The 23,002-nt window shown below is 41.6% G+C and overlaps 1 protein-coding gene across 1 annotated transcript in view; it reads left to right on the top strand.

Annotated features, from left to right (window-relative positions):
• Positions 1–23,002, top strand: part of PTPRZ1 (protein tyrosine phosphatase receptor type Z1) — a gene marked incomplete at its 5' end in the record, with an annotated part of 151,248 nt that overhangs the window by 66,273 nt on the left and 61,973 nt on the right. The window contains 4 exons of the mRNA XM_082486705.1: positions 15,301–15,480; positions 17,340–17,491; positions 18,983–19,078; positions 19,338–19,404. Of these exons, the coding sequence (XP_082342831.1) occupies positions 15,301–15,480; positions 17,340–17,491; positions 18,983–19,078; positions 19,338–19,404 (495 nt within the window). The remainder of the gene's footprint in view (positions 1–15,300; positions 15,481–17,339; positions 17,492–18,982; positions 19,079–19,337; positions 19,405–23,002) is intronic.

Genomic DNA, 23,002 nt, shown 5'->3' with positions numbered 1-23,002 from the left:
GTAGAGTGCACTTGGTAAGCACAAGAGAAGTTCTTTCAGAAAAAAAAAAAAAAGAAAAAAATGTTTTAAAACAGTACGTGGTTGGTTTATACTTTGCATAAACTAGGTGAGGTTTTCTTCTCTGATTTTCTTGGTTATTATTTTTTATATGCAAACTGAGTTTCTTGTTTTATAATATAGATGGGGAATCCACCACTTCTCTGGGGAGATTATTCCAATGGCTGATTGTTCTCATTGTGAAAAATTTTCCTCTTCTGACTGAAGTCACAAGACTTCTATTGACCAAAGTCTATACCAAATGATGATGTCTAATTTTTATATGCTCTCCTTCCCTTGTCAATATTCTCAGGCCTTGTCATGGAAAATGCAAAATATGGATCATGAATAATTTTGGGGGGGCTGAAGAGGGTATTTAACTCCTGTTCTCCCAAATACACTGTCTGGCTGCAGCTGCTGGGATATTACATTAAAATGGACATCCACTTGAATGTTCTCGAATGGCAGGAGACACAGCTGCAGAGTTTTGCTTTCATCTTGGTGCTGTTGGCTGCACAGTGTGAGGGTCACTAGGTGCACACCGGGTAGGTCTGTGCCTTGGGAGATCATGGCAAGGGATGACTAGTCCGGGAATCCAAAAGGGCTTTGCTTTTGGTTGCTCACTTTAGTCAAGCTGACAGTGCCTCAGGGCACAGGCAGTGATATTTAGGGAGCTTTTGGTGAAAATTTGGGAACCTATGAACTCTAACATGGCTTGGTCTCTTGAACTTGATTAACTACATTTCAATTAGCTGCACAATAGACATACATTGGGGAGATTTTGTCCCAGCAGCTTACAGACCCGTTTTTTTTTCAGTTATGGCTGTCCAATTCCTTACAGACTGAACAGAGAAGAGTCTTGTCAGAAAATGTTTACTGTAGAGTATTTCAGTAATTGTAAATGCTTCTTTCAAGATAACATAACAAAGTAACGTTTACATTCAAGATAACGTGTTTAGGGTGGCATAAATTTTGTCCTGAGCATAAAATAGATACTTTCCACTAACAGGGAAAAAGAAAGGAGAAGCATCAGTAGGTAGAATTTCACTAAAACTTAATCTGCTTGTATGAAAGCCTTCACAAACCTGGAAGTGTTGGGATTCTTGAATACTTGAGATTACGTGGTACTGAAGTCACTTGTGTGCATCCAGTCCCCTCTAAGGACTGGCTAATTCCCTTTATGTGAATGATAGCGTAACTCTGTGGCAGAAGATAATTGCTCCTCTGCACTGGGGAGAGGTTTGATGGTTAGATGATGTTAATTTTTCAGGAATACCGTGTGCTCCTTTTGCTCCTGCCATAGCAACTTCCTGCTTGAAATAGATAAATAAACCAAGGAACATGCCTTTAATTTATCCAACTGTGATAAAGTATGCTAGATCTCTTCCTCCTTGAATGGTTTACTTAGTAAGAAGAAATAAAGACTATATTTGTAGGTGGTAAAAAGTACCCTATGTATTTGATCCCTGGGAAATAATGTGAGGGAAGGAAAGTAACACGCTCTTCTGATCCTCTTCTACTTTCCTGTGTGTAGAAACGAAAGGAGAAGATTTTTTTCTCCCCAGAGAAAAGAAAAAGAAAAATGATGACACAAATCTTCATGGAAGATGGTTATTCTGTGTATTAGCCATAGATGAAAAGAAAAAAATAACACCACACTAAGCCACTAAAGAGTTTAGTGAATTTAAAGTAATATTGATATGAAAACTGGAATCCCTACTACAAACTTTTGGCTCAGAGGGAGTAGGTTAGGTGACAGTTTCTTTGTTTCTCAATACAAGCAGTGCAGTGACTTAATTCTTAGTTTCAGAAAATAAGTCGTAAAGAGCAGTGTTGCTAACAGCAGCAAGACATTTTAGGCCAGTTTTATCACCACAACATTCACAGAGGGTCAAGAACTTACCGGCTGACTGAGATAAATGTGAGACCACAGTTGCCCAGAGATACAGGAATTAAGCATGTGGCCCCGTAGCAGTGAGTGCTGCTTCCATTCTTGTTTCAAAGAGCTTCCACTGTAGGATAGAATGGAGAAGCTGTGAAGGTAAATGCTGTTAATGGACAGCGAGTTCCCCATCTGAGGTGAGTTACACCTGCTGCTCAATAGCTTTTAGCTATGTGTTCTTCAGAATAACAGTTCAGCATTGAAAGTGACTTTGAAAGTTCTTAATACTGAAAGATGTTAAAACCCGGTTGGGCTTTTTTGTAGACCTGCAAAGGAAAAAAAGAGATTCACACAACTTGTTTGTGGAAGAAATACGTGGAAGAAATACCTACCGTGTAATTTATGTAACGCTGTTATCATGTCAAGGCTGGGTAAAACCTCACTCAGTGGCAGAGCTGGTGAAGAGGTTTTTTTGAGGATATGACAGTCTCAAAAAAAGACTAATCACATAATGGTATTATTTAAATTTAACATGGAATATTATCAGAGGAAGAGTCGTATATATCCACTGACAATGCTGTGCCAGTTCTGAAAGTATCTGTTATAAAGTCTGTGGAAAAAATGGAAACAGAATTGTTACACTGAAACTATGCTTAGTCCAAATAAAGTAATACCATTAGTGCAGGAATGTTTGTGGAACGTTGGGGGGGTGGGGTGTGGGGCGGTGTTTTTTAATATTTTTCAAAGAATTTTCTTTTATTTGGCGGAGAAAGGGAAAGAGAATTAAAGTTTTTGCTACTGCAGTCAAAGTCCTTGCTAAAGAGTCATTTTATGAACTAGAATTGGCTTTCTAAAGTAAAAAATAAAAAATGATAAGAAATTGGGGATAAGCACGCATACAGCTATGGCTTTGTGTAAGAATCCATATGGCTCAATATAATACTATATAACAAATTCCTGCCCATCACCTCCTCTTATCCTTACCATTATGCAAACATAATAAGTATTGAAATTCACACAGAAGTGTGATACCAAATCCTGCTAAAAGATGCTAAAAAGAAATCCCACTTTCCTATGGTATTATGTTCTTCTGGAGATACCTAGGAGCTTCATTTTATAAAAATTGAAGCTCTGTAAAAATGAGAACCTGGGGAGCAAAAAAACAGAATTACTTCTGTATCCTTTTGGACATTAGGGTAATTTATCTACTGGCAGCTGCGGGGACTGACTGGCCAGTGGTATAATCCAGTAGTCTTTTATCCTTATATTTGTCTTTCTTTAGTTTATTTCTGTCTAGTCCTTAGTTTTCAGGATCTCTGTGTTATTCTTTACAGTTGAAATAAATGCCTTTTTGCTATTTAAGAGTAAGTGCCAACCTTTTTCATGGCTATTTGTGGGATTTTTGCATCCTTGGTGCCACTACTGTTTAGCAGTGATTTTTTATGCGTGCACAGCCAATCTGATCCAAAGCCCAGAGAACCTACTTGTGATTTATTTGTATACTTCAGCAGACTTTGGATCAGAACTTATGACTGTGGCCTTTATGAGACGTATTACTCTTGTAGATAGGCTGGTACTGACAGAAGTTATTTTCCTAGGTGATAGCAACATAATAATGCACATGTTTGGTAACAGGAAAAAGTACCCCTGTGGTATACCACCAGAGGACTTTTCATGGAACTAAACAGACTGCTCATTAACATTTAATGGCCAAGGAGGGAGGGAGGAAAGAGGGAAGAAAGAGAGGAAAGGAAGGAAGAAGGAAATAGGAGAGAAACACAACAGGAGAGAAAAGGAAACTATATTGATTTTCTAAGTGAAAGCCAGTATTATTAGATCTGTTGATCTGTTGAGAAGCTGAGAAGGAGGAAATTACATGCTCTCTTTTAAAATTCATAATTGTATTTTGTTTCTGTACCGAGTGCCTGGTTCTGCCAGCCAAGATAATTTCTAAAATACAGCAGAGTCTACCTTGTAGTAATAGGGAGTAAAAAGTGAAGACTGTCATAGTGCAATTCATTAAACTTAGGTGGTGACCTGTACTCTGGTAAAAATTAGGTTTCTTGCTGTTGAAGATGGGTTTCATTGTGCTCATCTCCTGGGACTACATCAACTGTCACGTACCAGACAGATGCTAAATGCTGCACTTGAAGTAGATTATTGCTTTCTCTTTCTTTGCTCCAGCTGATGGTCCTTTAACGTGCATGTTATTGGTCTGTTTAGAATTGGTGCAAACTTTGAGTCTACCCAATCTTTGTCATATGCAGCCATTACATTTCTAATGTAATGGTACTGCATGAAACAGGGCAGAGGGAGATACCTCCATAAGCTTCATTTATGCCCATGTTCCCCAACAGAAAGATGATATACATCCACTTGTTCCCTGTGCAGTAGCTGTAAGCTGGGGAGTAAGCTTTACTTCCAGGAAGTAAAGCTGAACTGTGATGTTGGAAAGCTATTGCTTTTATTTTGCAAATCAGGGTGGCTTTAGAGGACAAAGGCTGCAATGGTCCCATTTTATTTGTTCTTCCTTGCTACCTGAATTCCTTGGAGCAATGTTTATAAGTATTCAGGGCTTCCAGTTAGGGCTTCACATATTGTCAAAAAGGAAATAAAAGCAGGAGGAAGAATTGCAGAATCATAGAATGCCAGGTTGGAAGGGACCTCAAGGATCATCTGTTCCAGCATTTCTGGGCAAAAGCACAGTCTAGACAAGATGGCCCAGCACCCTGTCCAGCTGAATCTTAAAAGTGTCCAATGATGGGGAATCCAACACTTCCCAGGGGAGACTATTACAATGGCTGATTGTTCTCATTGTGAAAAATTTTCTTCTTGTGTCCAGTCGGAATCTCCCCAGGAGTAACTTGTACTCATTACCCCTTCTCTTTTCCATGTGACTCCTTGTAAAAAGGGAGTCTCCATCTTCTTTGTAGCCACCCTTTAACTACTGGAACATGGTGGTAAGATCTCCCTTAAGCCTTCTGTTTGCAATGCTGAACAAACCCAGTTCTCTCAGCCTTTCCTCATATGGCAGTTTCCCAGTCCTTTGATCATCTTGGTGGCCCTTCTCTGGACCCTCTCCAGCCTGTCCACATCTTTTTTGCTTAGTGGGGACCAAAACTGAACACAGTATTCCAGGTGTGGCCTGACAAGCGCTGAGTAGAGTGGGATAGTGACTTCTTTCTCTCTGCTGGCGATGCCCTCGTTGATGCAACCCAGCATCCTCTTGGCTTTCTTTGCTGCAGCAGCACTGTTCACTGTTCACTCATATTGAGCTTGTTGTCCACCAGGACCCCCAGGTCCCTTTCCACAGAGCTGCTCCCCAGCCGGGTAGATCCCAGCCTGTGCTGCACTCCTGGATTATGTTTTCGCAGGCGCAAGGCCTTACACTTGTCTTTGCCAAACTTAATAAGGTTCTTGTCAGCCCACGCTTCGGGCCTATCCAGGTCATCCTGCAGGGTGGCTCTCCCTTCCAGAGTGTCCGCTTCACCACTCAGTTTGGTCTCATCAGCAAACTTCATCAGGGTACACTTGATGCTGTCATCCAGATTACTTATGAAGATATTAAACAGCGTTGGCCCCAGTATCGATCCCTGGGGGACCCCATTTGTGACCGGTTGCCGGTTTGAAAAGCAGCTATTTACCACCACCCTCTGGGTGCGGCCTGTCAGCCAGTTCCCACCCACCGCATAGACCACTTGTCTAGGCTGTAATGCATCAGTTTCTCTGGGAGGAGGCTGTGGGAAACTGTGTTGAAAGCCTTGGAGAAATCCAGGTAGACAATGTCCACTGCTCACCCCCCATCAACTGAGCAGGTTGCTTTGTCGTAGAAGGCAATCAGGTTTGTCAAGAATGATCTGCCCTTGGTGAATCCATGCTGGCTTTTCCCAATCACATGCTTCATTTGACCTGTGATAGCCCCCAGGAGGATTTGTTCCATAACTTTCCCAGGGACTGAGGTAAGACTGATGGGCCTATAATTTCCTGGATCCTCCTTTAAGCCCTTCTTGTAGATGGGCATGACATTAGCCTTCTGCCAGTCTTCTAGGGCATCCCCTGATCTCCAGACTTCTCAAAGATTATGGAGAGTGGCCTCACAATGATGTCAGCCAGCTGTCTTAACAACCTCAGGTGCATAACATCAGGGCCCATCAATTTGTAGGGGTCAAGCTCCTGTAACAGTTCGTGTACCAACTCTTCCTTCACTGGCAGTGGGTTTGTGTTTGCATCAACCTGGATTTTTGTTCCCAAGGCCTGGGGCCCAACAGTGCTGGTAAAGACAGAGATTAAGAAGGCGCTGAGAACCTCTGCCTTTTCAGTGTTGTTGGTGACTAATTCACCTCTCCTGTTTAACAGCAGGCCAATATTTTCTTTCTGTTTCTGCTTGTTGTTTATGTACCTGAAGAACTCTTTCTTGTAGTTTTTGGCATCTCTGGACAATTTCAATTAGAGCTGAGCTTTTGCTCAGAATGTGTTTCTTTTTTACTGGACATTTTCCCATTTGGCACTGTACCAAACTTCCTGCCTTAATACTTACTTGAAAAATACAGCTTAGATCTTAACACTACATTAATTATAAAAGATTACTTGGCAAGTTTTCATTATATATTGCTACATAATTCTCCAGCAGCACTTATATGCAAGTGCAGCAGCAATGGGATGAGAATAATAGAAAAGAGGTATCTTAAAAGGTTGACTGAGTTTCTCCCATAATCTTTCTCCTAGTTTAAACAGCTATCCCATTGAATGCACTGCAAATGGAGCATCAGTGATAATCTGTATTTCTCTGGCATAGAAGTGTTTGATTATATATTTTCTAACTAGACTGCAATGGCCAGATTTATCGGGCAATGAAAGAAGGAGAAGAGGAACAGCAAACAGTTGCTATATTGAAAGAAAGCTGTCCATTGGCATTTATCCTCCTATGCGTTTTGCTCAGTAATTCACTTAGTCTGACTATGAATCATTATCAGACTGACTCCCAGGAAGAAAAATCACCAGGCAGACACTGTATTAATAATAGTGATTACAGTATCTCAACAACTGTAGTTTATTCTATGTGATGCTTTTTTTTCTGTGGGGATAAAGTGAAAAAACAAAACATTTTTCTCACTCAATAGCTTTTTGCTTATTTTATTGAGCAATGTCTCAGTGACCATAGATGTGAAGGAAGTGTAAAGTTTATGTTCAAATAAATAAACAAAAGGTGAAAGAAATACCCGATAATCTGAAGATATCAAAGTGTTTTATCAGAATTTTCCTCACTCATCTTCTCAGTTACATTTTAATAAGGGGTAAGCAGTCCAACACATTTTAGATGAGGAACAGAGAAGATTAACGTACCAGAGTTAAGCTGAAGACAAGTTAGTGCTGTGCCATCCTTTAGGGTATTCTTCTCAGGAAAAGTCCATATTTGTCTGGTTTTATACAGTATGTATTCGTTTTTTTGTGTGCACATACACACAATACACAGAATACAATGTAGGAATGCTGATACTTAGATACAAAAACAGCAAACAGGCATAAAACAAAATAAGACATTAGATGTTTTGGCTTGCCTGAATGCATCTAGTTGCAAAGCAATTAGAATTTTTTGTTGATTCTGGTAGCTTTATTTGAAATATTACACCCTACAGTTAGAAACTATACATTGCATTCATTTTTCTGTCACTGTATATGTGCCAAAAAAATCTGTGGGATAAATATATTTGGCTCCTGCTCATTTAAAAGCAAGTTACTTCATTAGTGTTGAACTTTGAGGGTTTAAATGCTATTAAAGTTTTTTGAGTGGCCGTTCAGTCAGTCTGTGGGCTGACTCTCTTTAACATAACCAGAATAATTTAATTTTTGAACACTTGACCTAGACATTGGCAAGCAATCCAGTCTTGGAAAAGCCACAAGCAATTAAATCACTGAGACGGGCATCATAATTGGCTAAGGCCAAACCTGGAAGCCAAAACTCCTTCTCTGTAGTTGTGACTGTCCTGACAAGCGATTTCACCGGTTAAAGTCTGGGCTTTTTCATTTCATTTCATTTTCATTCTGAAGAATTTTTATAAATTTAATGAGACTGATCATGAACAGGCTGTGGTGGTAATTGGGGGTTTTGGAGGGGAAAAACACAAAACCCAAAAATCCTTACAATGAAGATCAAGATGAAGCAGAAATGTTGTCTTCTACTCAGTAATGTGTAAAACTTCAAACGTCCATTTATTTGATGACTAAAATGTTTCCCTCGAATGCAATTTGTTATGTCGTGGCCTTTGTAATATGAGCTATGGCAACATTCACAAGATTAGTATTGGCAGTACTTCTCGCTTTGGGCCAGTAGTGCACTCATCCAGAATGTGAATTGAAATCATTATTCTGCCTTGGAGGATTAGAGACTTCATTGTGCAACTTTTGGAAATAAGCTAAAGGCCGTAGCTATTAATGGTATGAAGCATCCTGAGGTTTGTTGATCTGCATCTCCTCTGTTCATCCAGTTCACTATCTAAATAGTGAAGCAGAAATAAAGAGGAAAAAAAAAAAAAAAAGAATAGTTTTACAGTTTGGTGTTCAGAGCAGTATTGATTTGGCATCTAAATATAAACTTTGTCCCAGTATAAGTACCCACGTCTTTTCATGGCCTTATTTCTAATTTCTCGTATCTCAGATAAAATGTCTTTGCTCTAAAAAACGCCTTTGAAATCACTTAGCACTTTGAAGTGGTAAGTCAATAACATTTTTGATAAGGCAAATACATTATTAACAGTCCACACAGAGGGGATATTTTTCATTTCCAATATGTGTCCAATCTATATTTATAAAAGTAATGATATCACTGTGGAAGCAAAAGCTCATGAAAAACGGACAGGAAGAAATTAAAGAGTGGTAAAGAATCCATCTCTCTTTTCTGCTGTCTTTCATCTATAACATAAACGGTAGGGTTCGTATCACTTTCAGTCGTGAAATAATAAATGAGATAGGAGCAATGGAAGACCCGAATCAGACCCATGATTATTTCTGTGCTACCCATTATTGCCAGTTTGAGAAGCAGTGTTTATACTCTGTAACTGGTTAGAGTCTAAAACGTACATGGTCTTAGATTGTATCCGTATTTCTACCTAACAGTAGATACCTAACAGTGATGAGGTTAACCTCCCTGTGTTTCAAAGCGTACACTTGTGAGGGAAGTATGGCTTCTTTACAAATATTTAAAACATTTCTTTTTCTTTAACTGTCATTAGAGCTAGGACTTGTTGTAGTTCCTGAGGGGACAGGTGCTAGGAGTATGCTCCTAGAAACATGAGAAACATGATCCTAATAAGAGCTAAGAATGCAAACTCTGATATCAGAACAACGGTTGCTAAAGTGAAGTGCTGGGAACTATGAGGAAAGACTGAGGGACTTGGGCCTGCTTAGTCTAGAGAAAAAAAGATTGAGAGGAGATCTTATTAATGCTTACAAATACTTAAAGGGAGGGTGCCAGGGGGATGGGAACAGGCTTTTTTCAGTGGTGCCCAGTGATAGGACAAGAGGTAATGGGCACAAACTTGAACATAGGAAGTTCCGTCTTAACTTGAGGAGGAACTTGGAACTTCTTTACTTTGAGGGTGGCAGAGCACTGGCACAGGCTGCCCAGAGAGGTGGTGGAGTCTCCCACTCTGGAGACATTCAAAACCCGCCTGGATGCCATCCTGTGCAACCTGCTGCAGGTGACCCTGCTCTGGCAGGGGGGGTTGGACTAGATGGTCTCCAGAGGTCCCTTCCAACCCTGACCATTCTGTGATTCTGTGAAGTAGAATTTTCCAAGTAAAACATATCTCCTCACGAATGCAATTTTCTGACATCATTAATAAACCCATGAAGCCCAAAGCTTTGTTTTTAATATTGTATTTCTTCAGAAACTCCCCCCATATTCAGTACGAAGAAGAAATGCAGAGTATTTGTTTCCCGTATTCAGAATCCCATTCATTGGACTTGAGATTTACATTTTAAGTTCTTTATGTATATTTTCCATTGATTTAAAAAGTTGCCTTCCATTTTTCTACAATTGTATATTACATTTGGCCAGTCCTGATACATGGTAGTAAACAGCAGCACTCGTAATGAAGGTTTACAGCCCAGGAGACACACAGACAGCAGTGTGTGAGCACACTGAGAAACCCCTCTCCCGGCAAGTTGCTGGGAGGACCACAGCCCACTCAGTTTCACAGCTTGCCTTCAGCCCTGCTCACTCTTCCCGCTTGCATGGGATACCCACATGCAGACTTGTTTGACACACGCTTTTCTTTCAAGTTTTTTTAAAAAAGACATAAGTGCCCTTAGACCTTGTGGGCCAGATCTTCCAAAGACAACAGTGGATAGAAGTGAAGTACGAAATGGGAATTGGACGCTGGTTGCAGGGATGGGAACACCGAGGCTAAGGATGAGGAGCAGAGTTAGGTATGAAGATTTCCTAGAAAGAAAGGCTAGGAAATTTTTTTTCAGACGTTCTACCCTGGGCAAGAGTGGTAAAGGTTATGGTGAAGGCAGTCTTCCATTAACTTGTAATCTGCTGTGTTCAGGCTCATTTTCATTCACTGTGAATTGTCAGTTACTTCTTCAGAGCTGACAGCTTTGACAAACATTGCTTCCTCTGTGCACTCTTCAAGATATATTGTGCACATTTTTATTCTCCTCAGATTCCCAAAGCACGGTTTGGGGGAATTCATTTTCAAAGCTCAGTTTCAACAATATTTTTCAAAATGGCTGGCACTGCTTTGATTTATGATTTCCATCACAACACCTACAGTAAAACAATCTGCTCTTGTTTAAAAACATTTGGTTCTTTCGCTTTTACTTTGGATTTCTGCGAGTCATGTAAACTGCAGCAGTTTCACCACCTGCTGCCTACACTGGGTGCATTTACGTTAATGCTTCGCTTCAGGTCTGGAGTGGACTTCTGAAGCCAATCTCCTGACTGCTCCTCACTTGCCAAGCTTTGGTTCGCAAGGCAGAGTTGTCTCACAGCACGTGACATGGGTTCATCTCAGCTGGCACTAACCAGGAGATGTGCTGCAGGAACGCACCTAATGCACTTCAGCAGCCGATGGGCATTCAGCCCATGGGACCAGGCAGAGCTAGGCTGAGGTGAAAACCTTCTGAAAGACATATGGTTTCAACATCTGGTTCTCAACCCCAACCGTTTCACTCTATAAATCCACTCCTATTGGTCTACACTACTTGCTAATATAGACACAGCCATTATCTGCTCCAACATTTGCAGCATTTATGCAAAAACATGTATTTGGCTGCTCAAATATAATTCGGATCATCATGACTGGATGCTGGTTCCTTCTGAAATTTCCCATGTTCCTGCCTCAGACCAGAGCCTGCCATTGATACCCTGTACATTTCATTCCATAGCTTTTGATTAACGCTACAGGTTCTCACTAGTTATGCCAGTGGGATTTTCCTCTTGCCATACAACACGTACACAGATTTTGTTCCTTGTTACTGACCTCGGTATCTTTTTTACCATAGAAAGAGAGCTTCCACACTGCCTGTATTCCTCAGTGTGGAGATCACTCGTACTTCTGCAATTGCCAGCAATAATGGCGTCTGTTGCTTATGTGGCTTTTTTAGCTATACCGGCTGCTGGACCACAAAGAAGAAGACTGATTAAAAGTTGTCAACTACCTGTTCAGATTTGCCAGCAGGTGCATTGATTTTGAGCGTTCAGTTAATTTGTTGTAGCCTTAAGTCTCTGCAACCATGAAATACTTTTCATTTATCCTTGGTTGATTTCAAGCTACCATTCATACAAATAGAATACATATTTTTCTTTTTGTCAGGCAGAGAGTAGATGAAACATTATTTGCATCTTTTTGGTACATAATATACATAGATCAGCTTCTTACCATGACTACTGGTGAGTGTATGGCAATATGTAATTACATGAAAATCACTGCTCTAAAACTTTCTTTGGGGCTTAAAGATTCATAGATGCTGTAAGATTTCAGTAAGGTGTAAACAACAAAGTTCTTTATGAAAGGAGAATCTTTTCATTATATTCACTTGGCTGAATTGCCTTTATTTCTACACAAACATTATCAAATCTTTTTAGCAAGCTCATCTCATAGGTTTGAGGCCTTTCTGGGGCCCAGGAAATAATGTTCTTCATCTCATCAAGCCTTCTGATTTCCCTCATTTCTTTCTGGCAATATTTATGGAAAGCTTCACATCCAGACTGCAAGAACAAACTTCCTTGGTCGAGCCAAAGCATCGCCGCACTACCTACAGCCAGCGTCCTCAGTAACTCCGCGTGCCCTGGCTCGGGATGTTGTGAGGGATTATGGTTTTGGCATGGCAGTGCCTTCTGGGATGAGCTAAAATTACTATTATCATTAGCTTCATGCTAGGGATTTGTTATATTTATACGCTGAGGCACAGATAACGACAAGTCAAAGAATTTACATTCCACATAACAAAACCACAAAATATGAAACTGTGAAAGTTGGAAGGAGATTATAGTTTCTCTAATTTTAATGTATTTGTTTCACTTGAACATGATAGTGGATAGTAGGGAATATATAGAGGAAACATGGGATAATGCAATTCATCAAAAGAAGCATGGAAGAAAGTGCCCAAAAGTACAGTGGTGGGAGAGAGAAAAGAGTATGATTTTCCAGTGGTGGAAAGAGCAGAATAAGGGAAATGCGTGTTGGGAAAAGATTTGTGATGGTGTTCTGAAGGACAGACTGCAGGTGAGCAATGGGAGAGTGTATGTCAGTGGAAAGAGAAAGGAGATTTCTACTGCCTTGGGGCAACAGCAGGAGCCTGGGAAGTCTTAAGCTCTGGCAAAAGGAAGGAGCAAAAGAAACAGAGCATGGAGCAGGGAGCGCAGCCTAACTCCGAGGGGCAGCCATGGGCAGCCAGCCCAGCCCAAACTGGCAGAGGCTTTCAAAGAGCCAGGGAGGGCTCTAAAGAGTTTGCTGCAGCTTGGAAAATCACCAAGCTGGCTGAAAGTAGACCTGGAAACAAGGGCCTGTCTGCAAGGATGCAGAGGGCAAGCCGAGAATTGTTATTTCTGTCCTGTCTGACCATGTTGGAAGGCTTCTCTATTTAAAAAGTTAATGATTCTAATTTATATTTAAATAGAATTGGATTTCCTGGTTTTAAAAGCCTTAGATATTTGTTAGAAGATTCACTACAGAAGATCTGAGCAGATTCATCTCCCAAGTTTTGGTTGACTTGGGCTCAGAATTTCTTAAGGGAAGCTTGTGAGAGACAAGGTGAAATTAATATTAGACAGTCTTTTCTTGTGAAAAGCACATTAGAAATCAGAATATTTGCCCAGGTGATAAACTATAACTGACAACTAATGTCTAGGAGAAGCACGACTTGAGGAGGAGCTGGAAGCTTAGCCCGTGTGATCTAATCCCCACCTGCAGGATCTTCAGATTCATAACCCTATGACTTCAACTCATTTTGGTTCACTTGGCTGTTGTACCCAACAGTTTCTTCTGTTGCGGTTTACAAGAAGTAAATGGGTGTATATACCATCTGACCTGCAGTGCTTTTGATGCAGCAAAGTGATACTGGTAACTTGCTTGACTTGATACTTGTTGAATAATTTAGCTCAGGTTTGTTTCGAGGTAGCTAGCTATCCAGATGAGCATCTTGTATTACTGCCTATTGTCATGGTTACGGGACTGGCTGCATCTCTTCTCCCCTCTCTGAGTTTTCTGAGTGCAATTTGAGGGCTGTCCTTGCCTGGGGTGCAATATAGCAAATCTTCTGCCGACAATCTGGGATGTAGCACAGCAGCCTGTAAATGAGCACTGGCTCATTTCAACATGTCTAATAGAATTCGAATGTGTGCATTGGATGCACTAATATTAGCTCTTAACTACTAGTAAGTGGGAAGCTAACTGAAGCAATTATATTTTCTTAGGTCTGTGCAGTCAGCTCTTGGTTTTAATTAGCCCTTTGAAGTGTTACCAGAATTCCCTGTCAGGAAAAAAACATTTATATGTATGCAAACACATAAACATACACAAAATATTATATTGCTATATTATATAAACAAAAGGCTCTCAAAGCAGCTACTAACCCCTCACACTGATCTGTAGACTACTTGAGCATTTCTTATGGAAAATAATGGAGTCTTTGGTGAAGGACGTGTTGTCTGTGTCCAGGTTGCCTATGTCTGAAGTGGCCACAGTGAAATGCCAGGCCAGTCCCTGCGTCCTGGAGAAGGTGCCCTGCTGCTGCACAGGACCTCCTGGCTGCGCTTGCCCAGCAGCTGCAAAGGGACATGGCTGCAGTGGTGGGCGAGCACGGCCCTGGGTGGGCAAAGCCGGACCACGCACCCGGGCTCTCCAGCCACAGCATCGCTCACCTTTTCCTTTTTTCAGGGTAGAATCACTCTTTGCCTCTTTCCCTCTGTGTAAGGATTTTTTTTAAACATCTTGTTGCTTTTATTTATTTAAAAATCTTACTGGATGGCTGACTTCATTGGGTAGAAGGAACGTTGATGACATCCGTATGATTAAAAGAGTTATTTGGAAAGGAGGGGTTTGCAGTAATTTTGAATTTTTGAATGCCCATTTCTTTCACCGGAAAGCTCCTCCCCTGTTTTCATAGAATCATAGAATGGTTTAGGTTGGAAAGGACCTTAAAGATCATCTAGTTCCAACCCCCCTGCCATGGGCAGGGACACCTTCCACTAGACCAGGTTGCTCAAAGCCCCATCCAGCCTGGCCTTGAACACCTCGAGGGATGGAGCTTCCACAACTTCCCTGGGCAACCTGTCCCAGTGCCTCTCAACTCTCAAAGTAAAAAAATTTCTTCCTAATATCTAATCTAAATCTACCTTCTTCCAGTTTGAAGCCATTACCCCTCATCCTATCACTACGTGCCCTTGTAAAAAGTCCTTCCCCAGCTGTCCAATAGACCCTCTTAGGTACTGGAAGGCCACTATAAGGTCTTCCTGGAGCCTCTGTTTTCCAGGCTGAACAACCCCAAGTCTCTCAACCTCTCCTCATAGGAGAGGTGCTCCAGCCCTCAGATCATCTTTGTGGCTGTCCTCTGGACCTGTTCCAACTGGTCTATGTCTTTCCTTTTATTTATTATTTCTATTTATTGTGTGTGAGGGTTTTTTTGTTGTTTTCTGCTTTCCCTAGAGGTTCATAAGCATGTAGGTCTGATATCTAAAATGTTCAAAAAATGATTTAACTGTTGAAGATAGGATTCAATGGTAGGTGTGCTAAGTATTTCTACAGATGAGGTCTAAAAGAAGGGCAGGTACTCTGATCACAGATTGCAAACTATGTTTTGACTTTCCCATGTGAAAAAATACATGGATGACAGTTTAGGTTTTAAATTTATTTACCCCAAATGTTTTTGAATTCTAGGAACTTTGAACCAAAAGAACTGGGGAAAGAAATATTCAGCCTGCAATGGTGCCAAACAATCTCCTATTAATATAGATGAAGATCTCACCCAAGTAAATGTGAATCTGAAGAAACTTAAATTCCATGGATGGGAAAAGGAAACTTTGGAAGATACTTTCATTCAGAACACTGGCAAAACAGGTAAAAAGTCAGATTTCATGTTTGGAGTTAAACGAGGTCAGAAAAGTGATATAGGATGGACAATCAACCAAGGACTTTTAATGAAACATTTTTATTTCACTTTTCCTTAGCTTGTGCATTCTGAATTTATCCATTATATAAAAAATCAGGTGATGACAATAGCCAAGCATAATAGAGAAATCACTAAAACACAAATGAAAATTATGTGCACAGACAGATAGAGCCAAAGGAGTCACATCATTACTATCATTCCATCATGAGCCCTTCATTGAAGCTAAACAGTAATTTAACATTTGCTATGAAATAATGATAATTATTACTACATATCTAGAATCTGTAACAAGTATACAGAAATTATTTTTTTAAAGTATTAATAAATTACTTACTCATGTGGAAGCATTTCATAGATGAGTTGTGGTTTCAAAAAACTCAGGATGAGATTCATCTCCCCTACACACAGACACCTATAAGTAGACACTTGTGTCTGAATTACTCACTTAGATGACTTCTTAAAGTCAAAGAAGAGAAATAGGTGCTTTTATGGTCCGATTTGTCTTATCTATCTTAGAAATGTATTTTAGAAAGAAGTGATTTATGCTTACAAGTTCCTATTTGTCCCAGCTATAAAAGAAGCTTACGGTGGCATTTCCATTGTCAGTCAAATCTTTTTGCAACCACTTTGCTGTATAAATCCAGGATAGCAGTAACTAAAAGCTGCTTGTTGGAAATAATGTTTCTTGTTTCAGGCATAGGTATGGAGGAAGGAATCTCTTAACAACTGTCTTTGACCTTCTACCAGTTCCAGTGGGACCCCTAGACCAGCAATTTCAGTTTAGTTTAGTTTAGTTCAGTTCCCTTCAGTTTAGTTTCATTGTTCCTAATTTCTGTTCTTGGCCCCATCATATACTTCCTACATACTACTCCACAAATTACTTACTTCCCTCTTGCCCTACTACGGGAGACAAATAGTGCATTTGTCTTTTCAAGAGATCCCTAAGGAAACATTCTTTAAAGTCTGTAAAAGTGAGCTAAGCTCTTCCTCATCGACAGCAATTCAGATATTATAAAAGGAACTGCTAAGCTCTGCAGTTAAAATTGTCTTCAAGGTCTCGAGGATCGGAATGAAATGAAACTGAAATCCATTAGTGCTATTTTAGCAAGAGTTCAAACAATCCACAATCACTGGAGGTGGGAAAGCCAAATGTGGGGCTTCGGTCTATTCCACTGTGCTCATTCCCTCCAGAAGACAAATGCTCAGTCCCGTCTCCAGTTGGTGTACAGTTATGTCCAGCTGAAGACCTGTCCTCACCTTCTCCCATGAAAGACTGATCCACAGCTAAGGGGCCTCACAGACAGGACAGTCCTCCTAGGAACTGGCTAAAATTTTCCTTTCATGTGTTGCCCCATGATTTGCATCTAGAATTACGATAATGATGGGTGGGGGCGTATTTTCCTTTTTGTTAAAAAGACAGGTGCTTTCAGGAAGCTATGTATTTCAGGAATTTCTTTTTCTCAGATGGTCAGATTGGTGGCTAAGCCAGTTTTCTGAGCTTTGTAGTGTAGTTCTGTGGCTAGTTTCAGACAACAGTAGACCAATGTAATAGCGCACATCAGTAGATGACTATTTTATGAATTGTGGCACGAAATGAAACTTATTTCTCCATGCTAATAGTGAATTACCACACTTCCTACTTGTTTTAAATAACCAATTTCCTGTCAAATTGCTTATGAAATACAGGGAAAAGGATGTTTCATATTTACCTTTAAGCACCTAATACTGAAATATGAGAGTCATAGATGCCTTGGCTGGCTTCTATATTGACACTTCTTTTTTTTCCCCCCTCTCTCTCTTTGTTCAGTGGAAATTAACCTGACAAATGATTATTATGTCAGTGGAGGTGGCTTAGACACCATATTCAAAGCAAGCAAGATCACTTTTCACTGGGGAAAATGCAACGTGTCATCAGATGGATCAGAACATAGTTTAGAAGGACAAAAATTTCCTCTTGAGGTAAAGTACAGAATAGATTTTGACCATGTTGACCATTTTGATAATCTGACATTCTGCAAAAAGTAATACTGTTTACTAAATACTTTTGTTTATCACTTGATTAAAGTCTATTTGCAAATATAATCATTGACTTGAATACAAATTAATAATATTTAAATAATGCATTTTAGAAGGGCAGCATAAGGCGTTATTCCGTGGCATGTTGAGAATGCCTAAACTGCTTTTTTACACACGTCTTCTAAGATGACATTAGAGGTCGGTTCTGCTAATCTAACAGAGTTCAAGCTCCCACTAACCGTTAAGCTCCTATGAGGTTGGCCCACCAGATTCCACAGCAGTCAGTTGTTTAAAGTGTAAATGGACTTTTCAAAGCTGGGGCTTTGCGGAGAGCCCATGGGAGCTGCTGGGCCTTACTGAGCCAAAGCGTGGCCCATGTTGCTGGGCTGGAAAGAGAGCTGGCAGTAGTGTGCCAAAAGCCGCCATGTGAGAGCAGGTTTTGGGCCCAGCTGCGTTCACGGGCAGCCAGGCCAGCGTACCTTTGGCTGGTTTGGCAGAATTGCTTGCGGCAGCATGGGGATGGGGTGGAGGAGAGGAGTAGCTCTCACTGAGATCCAGGAGGGCACTCTGCAGACCAAACTTTCAACCCTCAACAGGGCATTGTGATGATTTTGCAATTAAAAAGATGTAGTTGTGGCAGGCAACAGTGCTGCTTCTCACTCCAAGCACTTTGGACTTCTATGTCAGAGCAAAACAATACAACAGAGGTTCTCCCATACTCTCTGGAGAGCTGTGAGCCGGGAGATTTCCCTGGGCAGTGTCATTTTCTTTACCTCATTAGCCATTTAAAAATTCCCACTCACACTCCACCTGTCCTGATGATGGAATATTCTCTTCTGTCATCATCAAATGAAAAGCTAGTAGGAGCAGGACACTCGCCCATTCATGTTGGTGACCTGTCACTGGAGGAGATTTCCCAACTGTGTCCAGAGAAAGAGAGGAAGGGGTGCAACAAACCCAATGCCCATGACAGCAGTCAAATGCAGGCACAAAATACCTGATAATCTTTTATTAACCAATGCTTCTCTACACCTACTGCAAGGCAGATGCAGTAATGACATCCTGCCTTATTACTCTTGTTTTACTACTGATTTCAAGATTCATCTCACCTGCGTACTTTAGGTTAGATGTCCAGTATCAGCAAGTTGTCTTAGCTTACCGTATTATCCATGGAGAGCATTGTGCTCCTTGAAAGGATAAGTCCTGCATACTCAGTGGTTTTCCAGGAGAGGTCATTTTTAGGTGGCTAACAGCTGACGAATTCCGTTCTATATCTTCAGATCAGGCATGTGACATAGAGAAAAAAATCCATGTATTTGTAATTAAATTATTGCGTGGGCATTTTTTTCTTGAAATGGGAATATAAATAACTGCACTGATTGATTTTTTTTAATTTTTGGTATATATAACATTTGAACATATTTTTATTTTCAGATGCAAATCTACTGCTATGATGCAGATCAGTTTAAAAATTTCGAAGAGGCAATTAAAGGAAATGGAAAGTTAAGAGCTTTATCAGTTTTGTTTGAGGTAAACAAAATATATCTTTGTGTCATTAAACAAGCTTTGAAACATGGCAGATGTTCAAACTGAATTTAACTGGTTCCAATGTGTGATCACTGAGTTAAAAATTTGCATATATCTTTCTAATTTATTCTTACAGAAAACCAAATGGGCAAAATATGCTTGCTCTGTTTTAAGTCATCTGTAATTTTGGTGGTAAACTGCAACTTTCAATTTTTTTTCATTAACCCTGAACTGTTAAAAAAATGCAATTTCTTTTTAACAGATTGGACTAGAAGATAATCCGGATTATAATCCAATCATTAACGGAGTAGATAGTGTTAGTCGTTTCGGTAAGTCTATGTTTTATTGATTACTGATTACACTAAATTCCATTTCAGTGTAATTATGAAACCTTAAAGACATCAGGGAGCTGGGTTCTCTAGAGCTCAGCTGTGGCTACTTTGTTAGAAACAACAAAAGTCATCTGTATAGACTAAAGAGCTGGGCAATCACCAAACGTATGAAATTTAACATGAACAAATGCCAGATTCTGCACCTGGGACAGGGTAATCCTGGTTATGCGTACTAGCTGGGAGGCAAGAGGCTGGAGAGCAGCCCCACGGAAAGAGATCTGAGGGTTTGGGTTGATGGCAAGTTGAATATGAGTCAGTAGTGTGCCCTTGCAGCCAAATGGGCCAGCTGTGTCCTGGGGTGCATCAAGCACAGCATACCTAGCTCTGCGAGGGAGGCGATTGTCCCACTCTGCACTGCACTGGTGCAGCTCCACTTCAAGTACTGTGTGTAGTTTTGGGTGCCTTAATGTAAGAAGGGCCATCAAACTATTAGAGGGTGTCCAGAGAAGGGCGACCAAGATGGTGAAAGGTCCCAAGGACAAGACTTATGAGGAGCTGCTGAGGTCACTTGACTTGTTCACCTTGGAGAAGAGAAGGCTGAGGGGTGACATCATCGCAGTCTACAACTTTCTCCAGGGGCGCAGCAGAGGTGGAGGTGCTGATCTCTCTCTGGGGACCAGCAAAAGGACACAGGGAAATGGAATGAAGCTGTGTCAGGGGAAGTTCAGATTGGACGTTAGAAAAAGGTTCTTCACTGAAAGGGTGGTAAGTCACTGGAACAGGCTCCTCAGGGAGGGAGAACATGGAGCACAGCACCAAGTCTGTCAGAGTTCAAGGAGCATCTGGATGGCCTCTAGTCATATGGTTCAGGTTTAGGTAGTCTTGCGAGGAGCGGGGAGTTGGACTCAACGTCTGCTGGAAAAGTAGCACAAAGCAAGCTGTAGGCAATCCAGGAGGCTCCTGGAGTGCATTGAGGATAGCTTCTTAAGCCAGGTAATAGACAGCCCTACCAGAGGGGATGTGGTACTGGACCTGTTGGTCACCAACGCAAGTGAACTCATCAGTGATGTCAAGGTTGGAGGCAGCCTGGGCTGCAGTGATCAGGCACTGGTGGAGACTGCAATACTGAGGGACATGGGTCAGGCAAAGAGTAATATCAGGACTCTGAATTTTAGGAAAGCAGACTTCCAGCTCTTCAAGGAGTTAGTCAATAGGACCCCCTGTGAAACTGCCCTCAGGGACAAGGGAGCAGAACAGAGCTGACAGATCTTTAAGGACGCTTTCCACTGGGCCCAAGAGCTCTCCATCTCCAGGTGTAAGAAATCAGGGAAGGAAGGCAAGAGACCAGCATGGATGAGTCGAGAACTGCTAGTCAAACTAAAGGGCAAGAAGGAAATGCACAGGCAGTGGAAGCAGGGACAGGTATCCCAGGAAGAGTATAGGGATGCTGTCCGGTTGTGTAGGGATGGGGTCAGGAAGGCTGAGATGCAGCTGGAGCTGAACTTGGCAAGGGACACAAAGAATAATGTGAAGGGCTTCTACAGGTATGTCAGCCAGAAAAGGAAGGTCCAAGAAAGCATAATCCCCCAATGAGCAAGACTGGCAAACTGGAGGAAATGATGAACAAGGAGAAGGCTGAGGTACTCAGCAACTTTTTCACCTCAGTCTTCCCTGGCAGCCTCTCTTCCCACACCTCTTGAGTGGATGGACCGCAAGGCAGGGACTGGGGGAGCAAAGTACCTTCCACTGTAAGAGAAGATCAAGTTTGTGACCACCTGAGGAACCTGAACATACAGAATTCTATGGGACCTGATGAGGTACATCCCAGAGTCCTGAGGGAATTGGCTGATGTGGTTGCCAAGATACTCTCCATGAGATTTGAAAAGTCATGGCGTTAAGTGAAGTCCCTGGTGACTGGAAAAAGGGAAACATTGCACCCGTTTTTAAAAAGGGTAGAAAGGAGGACCCTGGGAACTACCAACCTGTCAGCCTCGCCTCTGTACCTAGGAAGATCATGTGACAGATCCTCCTAGGAGCTATGCTAAGGCACATGGAGATGATTGAAGACAGTCAGCATGGCTTCACCAAGGCCAAGTCCTGCCTGACCAACCTCGTGGCCTTCTTCTCTGATGGAGTGACTACATCAGTGGACAAGAGCTACGAATGTCATCTATCTGGACTTCTGTAAGGCCTTTGACATGGTCCTTAACAACATCCTTCTCTCTAAATTGGAGAGATATGGATTTGATGGGTGGACTGTTTGTTGGATGTGGAATTGGTTGGATGGTTGCATCCAGAGGGTAGTGATCAACAGCTCGATGTCCAGATGGAGATCAGTGACAAGTGGTGTCCCTCAGGGGTCCATATTGGGACCAGTACTGTCCAATATCTTCATCAATGATATATACAGTGTGACTGAGTGCACCCTCAGCAAGTTTGCAGATGACACCAAGCTGAGTGGTGCGGTTGGCACGCCTAAGGGAGGGAATGCCATCCAGACCTGGACAAGCTTGAGAAGTGGGCCCATGTGAACTTCATGAGGTTCAACAAGGCCAAGTGCAGGGTCCTGCACATGGGTCAGGGCAACCCCTGATATCAATAGGCTGGGGGAAGAAGGGATTGAGAGCCTGCCTTGGGGGTACTGGTGGATGAAAAGCTGGACATGAGCTGACAATGTGCACTCTCAGCCCAGAAAGCCAACCATATCCTGGGCTGCACCAAAATAAGCATGGCCAGCAGGTCAAGGGAGGTGATTCTGCCCCTCTACTCCACTCTGGTGAGACCCCACCTGGAGTACTGTGTCCAGCTCTGGAGTCCAGAGCACAGGAGAGACTTGGACCTGTTGGAGCAGGTCCAGAGGACGGCTGCAAGAATGATCAGAGGGCTGAAGCACCTCTCCTATGAGGACAGGCTGAGAGAGTTGGGGTCGTTTAGTCTGGAGGAGGGAAGGCTCCAGGGAGATCTTATTGTATTCTTTCAGTAATTAAAGGGGGCTTATAAGAAAGATAAGGACAAACTTTTTAGCAGGGCCTGTTGTGATAGGACAAGGGGTAATGGCTTTTAACTAAAAGAGGGTTGATTTAGACTAGATATAAGGGAGGAACTCTTTACAATGAGAGTGGTGAAACACTGGCACAGGTTGCCCAGAGAGGTGGCAAATGCCCCATCCCTGGCAACATTCAAGGTCAGGTTGGACAGGGCTCTGAGCAACCTGATCTAGTTGAAGATGTTCCTGCTCATTGCAGGGGGGTTGGACTAGTTGACCTTTAAAGGTTCCTTCCAACCCAAACTATTCTATGATTCTGTGATTCTATCCTTATGGGTCCCTTCCAACTCAAGATATTCTATGATTCTGTGATTTATTTACCCCAAGACTGAATATTTGTAACAACGGCGGTAAGTTCAAATGAATAAACATAATGATCCTGAGGAACTTACAACTCATTAAATGCTAAATCAAGAGAAATGTCTGATTTATTCTGTGGGCTTCTCTTAGTCATACATTTCTGGATTTTTATATGTGGTTGGAAGCCAAATAACCCTGTTGCAGCCATCCAAGATGTGTCTTACAAGTGTGAGACTGTATGAAAATCAG

The sequence above is a fragment of the Vanellus vanellus genome (assembly GCF_965231255.1).
Source record: "Vanellus vanellus genome assembly, chromosome: 1".
Classification (NCBI taxonomy): Eukaryota; Metazoa; Chordata; class Aves; order Charadriiformes; family Charadriidae; genus Vanellus; species Vanellus vanellus.
The sequence above is the reverse complement of the archived record's forward strand: the minus strand, read 5'-3'. Positions and strand labels throughout refer to the sequence as shown.